General features: G+C 40.0%; 1 protein-coding gene across 1 annotated transcript; it reads left to right on the top strand.

Annotated features, from left to right (window-relative positions):
- Positions 1 to 1,710: 1,710 nt before the first annotated feature.
- On the top strand, positions 1,711 to 6,146 carry LOC120715544 (phospholipid phosphatase-related protein type 5-like). The gene is made up of 4 exons (XM_040002565.1): positions 1,711 to 3,846; positions 4,978 to 5,110; positions 5,384 to 5,634; positions 5,731 to 6,146. The coding sequence occupies exons 1-4, from the start codon at positions 3,643 to 3,645 to the stop codon at positions 5,926 to 5,928; spliced, it is 786 nt and encodes a 261-aa protein (XP_039858499.1). The 5' UTR covers positions 1,711 to 3,642; the 3' UTR covers positions 5,929 to 6,146.
- Positions 6,147 to 6,757: the final 611 nt, after the last annotated feature.

The following is a 6,757-nucleotide window of genomic DNA, read 5'->3' as shown; positions in this document are numbered from 1 at the left end:
AGGCCTTCAAGCTGGCTGTAGTTAAACCTTTACTCAAAAAGCATCTCTAGACCCAGCAGTCTTAGCTAATTATAGGCCAATCTCCAACCTTCCTTTCATATCAAAAATCCTTGAAAGAGTAGTTGTCAAACAGCTAACAGATCATCTGCAGAGGAATGGTTTATTTGAAGAGTTTCAGTCAGGTTTCAGAGCTCATCACAGCACAGAAACAGCTTTAGTGAAGGTTACAAATGATCTTCTTATGGCCTCTGACAGTGGACTCATCTCTGTGCTTGTCCTGCTAGACCTCAGTGCAGCGTTCGATACTGTCGACCATAATATCCTATTAGAGCGATTAGAACATGCTGTAGGTGTTACAGGTACTGCACTGCAGTGGTTTGTATCATATCTATCTAATAGACTCCAGTTTGTTCATGTAAATGGAGAGTCCTCTTCACACATTGAGGTTAATTATGGAGTTCCACAGGGTTCAGTGCTAGGACCAATTCTGTTTACATTATACATGCTTCCCTTAGGCAGCATCATTAGAAGACATAGCATACATTTACACTGCTATGCAGATGACACCCAGCTCTATCTGTCCATGAAGCCAGATAACACACACCAGTGAGTTAAACTGCAGGAATGTCTTAAAGACATAAAGACCTGGATGGCCGCTAACTTTCTGCTTCTTAATTCAGATCAAACTGAGGTTATTGTACTCGGCCCTGAAAAGCTTAGAAATATGGTATCTAACCAGATTCTTACTCTGGATGGCATTACCTTGGCCTCCAGTAACACTGTGAGGAACCTTGGAGTCATTTTTGACCAGGACATGTCCTTCAATGCACATATTAAACAAATATGTAAGACTGCTTTCTTCCATTTGTGCAACATCTCTAAAGTTAGAAATATCCTGTCTCAGAGTGACGCTGAAAAACTAGTTTATGCATTTATTACTTCCAGGCTGGACGACTGTAATTCATTATTATCAGGATGTCCAAAAAACTCACTGAAAAGCCTTCAGCTAATCCAAAATGCTGCAGCAAGAGTCCTGACAGGGACTAGAAAGAGAGAGCAGATTTCTCCTGTTTTGGCTTCCTGTTAAATCCAGAATTCAAAATCCTGCTCCTCACATACAAGGTCTTAAATAATCAGGCCCCATCTTATCTCAATGACCTTGTAGTACCATATCACCCTATTAGAGCACTTCGCTCTCGCTCTGCAGGCCTACTTGTTGTTCCTAGAGTATTTAAAAGTAGAATGGGAGGCAGAGCCTTCAGTTTTCAGGCCCCTCTTCTGTGGAACCAGCTTCCAGTTTGGATTCGCTGCAATAGACATAGGCTGCCGGGGGATTCCCATGATGCATTGAGTTTTTCCTTTCCAGTCACCTTTCTCACTCACTATGTGTTAACAGACCTCTCTGCATTGAATCATATCTGTTATTAACCTCTGTCTCTCTTCCACAGCATGTCTTTTATCCTGTCTTCCTTCTCTCACCCCCACCGGTCGCAGCAGATGGCCGCCCCTCCCTGAGCCTGGTTCTTCCGGAGGTTTCTTCCTGTTAAAAGGGAGTTTTTCCTTCCCACTGTTGCCAAAGTGCTTGCTCATAGGGGGTCATATGATTGTTGGGTTTTTCTCTGTATCTATGAAGCGCCTTGAGGCGACTTATGTTGTGATTTGGCGCTATATAAATAAAATTGAATTGAATTGAATTGAACTAGAGGCAAATGAAGCACTGGTAAGTTCTTAGAGGTTAGGGGACTTTTGTAACCCACAACTTTAAAAATTGTCCAAGTTGGTTAAACTGCTTAAAAATGGCCTTCTGCTGTATGTTCTGCTTGAATATACAACAGCAGGCTATCGTTGGAAGATCCAACAAATCGGAATAGAAATACATTTCACTGCAAATGGTTTGGCTTATTTATTTTATCTCTAGAAAATTAGGCTTTGAGCTATTCAACTAATGGCTCTTTGGGAATCGGTGAAGCAGCAGTTTGCTGATTTCTGCCTTGTGACTTTCATATTAATCAGCCTAGTAGTTTAGATGCTTTCTCCCTGCTGAAGACAATTGACAAGAGGTTATTCATATTTAAGATCTAATTTGGTCTTTTTTTCTTCTTCGTTTTGTTTGTTTTTGTCCTAGTTGGCCTAACTCGACAGGTAAACGCTGTTTCTGAGTTTGCCTTTCCCCGAGCAGTGCAGAAATGTCTCTGCTACGCTCCAGATCGGATAGCTGGTGCAGGATGCCCGATACCGGAGTAAACATTTAAAAAAACAAAACAAAAAAACTGACTTGGACCTAATACATGTAACAAAGAACCTTTTTCATATCATAAATTACTTTGTTATTGATATAGAGATTTCTGTCATTTTTAATTGCATAATGCGAGATGCTTCATATTATAGGGATATTATTATGGACGTGACAAATTGTAAGATAATGTCCAGCATATAAAGGGTATCCTGTTTGTGGATCATACACAGGGATTCAAGGAGCTTTATTTGTCATTCGCATCACATGTTAACATGAGGTGGAACAAAATTATGTACACACGGTCCCGGAGTGAAAAGAAACAAAAATAATGAAGAAGAGGAAGGGTTTTGTTTTTTTGTTTTTTTTAGTAATAAATAAATAGTTGGGGTTTTTGTTTTTGTTTTTTAACAAACAGAAATGACAAGTAATAAGAAAATACAATAAATAATACAATAAGTAGAGTACAACAACCTGAGTACCAGGGAACCTCCCCATTTATCTGGGCTTAGGACTGGCACTGGGACTCCACTGGCCTGTGGCTCCCCCATGGCTGGGTTATCAGATGGGTTTCCCATTATTTTCAGTAGCTTTTTGAAACAGTTTTTTGATCTAAGTAGACATGTCAGGCATACATTTAACAACTATGTAGCTCTTTGTAGTGAGGTAGAATGATTAAACAAAGCTTAGATTTATTTGATCTTTCTCCAAATAGGAGTAAAGACTTTCTGGAGGTGTTACAGAAATGACCAAAACCCCAAAATGAATTGAAATGTTTACAATTTTTAAAAACTGTCTTCTTTTGTTTGGTTCTCTATGGCTGTCACAACAAAAAAAATCACATTTAGAAACTTTAAAATGTCAGATGACACGTGATTACATTCATCTTTTATTTACAGTCTATTGACCTAACCTGTGACGTGTATTGAAAAGCTCTCAATGCTATCTCCCATTCACTCGACCTGCTCTTTAGTGAGTTTGTGTTCAACAGACTGTAAGTGACTCTTTAGAGATTGTTCACTGAAACAGAATGAACTCGCCGGTCCACTCAGATGATTCAGTAAAGTCACAGGAGTGGAAGGACCAGGTTTCCCACTCACAGAGTCACTGTGGCTTTCCTCTAACAGCCTGGTCATCAGTAGAATCATCATCACTGTCTGCATTTAGATTTTTGTGCCTAACCTCTGTATTGCTCGACATTTATTGTTCCAAAACTGGGTTATAAACCGTGAAGGCTGGATTTCCAATTATAGTGACAAAAAACAGAAATCTTGAAACTGGATTTGGAAAAAAATGGTGACTGAAATTTGAATGGCTACTTTGTCTTCATTACATCAGCAGCAAAGACCTCAAAAAGCTGGATTTTCCTGTTCAACTGGACTAATGTGGTAACCGATGCTGACTCCATCATGCTGTACTTCCAGGTGGTGATACTCGCTGCTACAGTCATGCTGGTTTACTACTGTGAGTTCACTGACACTTTCAGTCCAGCAGAGCAGGGCTTCATTTGCAGAGATCCCACTTTGACCAAACCTGATCCTGGACCTGAGCAGAACAGCCGCATGCCGCCTATAATACTGTACTCTGTGGTGAGCGGACTACCTGTTGTACTGGTAAGTCAATAGAGCTACAGAAAGCTATGCATGTTAAAGGACTGTTAGTATCTGTCAGTTAGTCGATATCTGCAGTGGATGGAACCATGCATTATTGTGCCTTTCACAGCAGGTAAAATAAGTATTGAACATAAGTATTGCAGCAGGTCTCTGCAGGTGATTTCAGCAGTGCTGGAACAAAGTTCCACAACACCTTCTCAAAGTCATCAATATCTCTGAGCCCCCCACCTTCAAGGCAGGGTGAGGCAGGCATGCTGTTCGAGTGGATATGTGCAAACTTTCTCCATGTGTTGGTGTTGTTCCACCTGTATCCTTTATCTGGAAGCTCTGTCCTCCTTCCACACCATACTGATATTCATGGGGAAACTGAGTCTGAACATCAGCTGATGTTCAGCTGGGAAATTGTCTTTCCCATACCTGCACAGGCTCAGTCTCTAATATTCACCCTCTGTAAACACTTTGCTGATGAGCTTATGGTCAGTTTTGTAAATTGTGGTTATTTTAAGTGTCAGAGAGGATGATTATCCAGTGTATGTTTCCTGATTGTGTGATTGACGGGTTGTTAGTCGACGTTAACGGAGTTGCAGTCAGAACCACGCCCATCGCATATAATTTTAAAATACTAAAAAGGTGAAGATGAAACGTGCAATAAGGCTTCATAATGGGATTTCACAAACTGGAGGGTAACATCATGGTGGCTGTGTTTGTCTTTTCTGCTGTTTGTGGTTGCTGTACGTGGCTGTTTGGTAGGCCCCGCCCACCTCTGCATTAGCTCTGCTGATGTTTTCTCTTCAATGGGTCAAAATTAGTGCGTGGCTAAAATAGCAGAGGATGAACCTTCAATATTTTTTTTCTCAACAAAATGTCAAATGCTAATACTGACACATGATATGGGTTTTACTGCATGTCAATAACATATCACATAAAAACATGTGAACAAATAAAAATTTTGATTTAATAGTAACTTTTAAAATCAAAGCTACATCATTGCAGCAAATTACTGGAATATGACAACGCCATCATTACTGCAAACTTTTCAGTACTGTATACTACAGCTAACATTTTCTCCAATTTATTCTTATTTAATTTATTTTGTTTTTCAATCTGTTTTTTTTTTTTCTTCTTTTTCAGATTTCAGGGGTGGAAGTAGTCATCTTCCTCTTTTACTACAACTCAAACAACTTTTATGAGCAGGAGAAGGTTGTTGTCGTGGGAGACTGCTGCTATGTTAACCCCATGGTGCGCAGGACTGTCCGTTTCCTTGGTAATGTAAGACCAGCCCAAAATATTCCCACCATTGATTAACCCAGTTGTCGTGTCTGTGACATTTTTAAAATGTCCTTATAATAATGTTCTGGGCTACTGTAGAGCTAAACACAATTATGGTTTCTCTTCTAACGTTTTAGGATCAGCTATGTTTAAAATGGCCATTTTCACAGAATTTAAATGAACCGTCTATAATGTAGCCTATGTGAGTTATGCAATAGTTATGTTGGTTTAAGTTGTATACAAATATCACCTGTGTGTCTTTCTGTAGGTGTCTTTGTCTTTGGTTTGTTTACAACAGACATTTTTGTTAGTACTGGTCAGATGGTCACAGGAAGTCTGGCTCCCTACTTCCTGTCTGTGTGCCAGCCCAATTACACTGCTCTCGGCTGCCAGGATACAGCGTTCTTTGTGAGCCAGTCAGATGGCTGTACTGGTGACCCTGATGACATCATCAGAGCCAGGAAGACATTTCCCTGCAAAGAGGCTGCACTCAGTGTCTACTTAGCTGTTTACTTGGCAGTGAGTAGATCTGTCTTTAAATAATCCAACAGTCTTCACCAATGTCAATAAAGTAATATTTGGTTAAAGTGTCAGAGAAATAATCTTCCTTTTCAGATGTACATCATGTCCTGTGTTGGATCTGCAGTGGGGCGTCTGGCTGGGCCCTTTGTCAGCCTCTCATTGGTCAGTCTGGCTTTGCTAACAGGCATCAACAGAGTGGCTGAATATCGTAACCACTGGAGTGATGTTATAGCAGGACAAGGCATTGGTGCTGCTGTTGCTGTCTTTCTGGTCAGTTCCTGTTATTATTAGACTTATTCATATCAGTGTAGACTTCATTAGTGGGTCATTATGAAAAACAGATATGCCAATAAACACAGCATTTTATGCTAGCTCAAACCTGAAGTTAAATGACTGCTTATTTGTAAACCCATAGAAAACCTCAACCTTCAGTACTCTGTGGTGTTAGGTCTGCTGTAGTGAACATGTAATGTTTGAAGATCGAACACTTATATTTTTATATATATATATTTTTTATATATATATATATAAATATATAAATATATAATACAGGATTACAGAAATGAATACCACAGAATGTACATAACGTGCAGTTGCAGTCTAGGAGTGGGAGCAGTGTGACAGTTCAACTGTTTAGGAGGGAGATGGCGAGGGGAAAGAAACTGTTCCTGTGTTGGTTGGTCCCAGTCTGCAGGCTTCTATACCATCTGCCAGAGGGTAGCAGGTCAAAGAGTCTGTGTCCAGGGTGTGAGGGGTCTGTGATGATTATCCCTGCCTGTTTCCTGGTTCTTCAGAGGTACAGGTGCTGGATGGAGGGCAAGTTTTACTGAAATTTTAGTCATTTATTCAAAGTCAGAAAAAACTGTACAATTTAAAGCACATTTTCAAGCAGCTTTTCAAAATAATTCATCTTTCCAAGAGTAAGTTCAGCACCTTACTTCTGCACATCATTGTGTAACTTGGTCAAACATATTTAGACTCTTTCCTTAATAGAAAACCGATCTAATGGACTAAACTGCTGCAGGACACTCTCACACACACAAGCTGTGCTTGCATGGATGAACATGAATTAATTTTTTCCACTTCGTGAACAACAGTCTTAGTGGGGACAAAGATCTGG

Source organism: Simochromis diagramma, unplaced genomic scaffold, assembly GCF_900408965.1.
Source record: "Simochromis diagramma unplaced genomic scaffold, fSimDia1.1 OVJJ01000445.1, whole genome shotgun sequence".
Taxonomy (NCBI): domain Eukaryota; kingdom Metazoa; phylum Chordata; class Actinopteri; order Cichliformes; family Cichlidae; genus Simochromis; species Simochromis diagramma.
The sequence above is the reverse complement of the archived record's forward strand: the minus strand, read 5'-3'. Positions and strand labels throughout refer to the sequence as shown.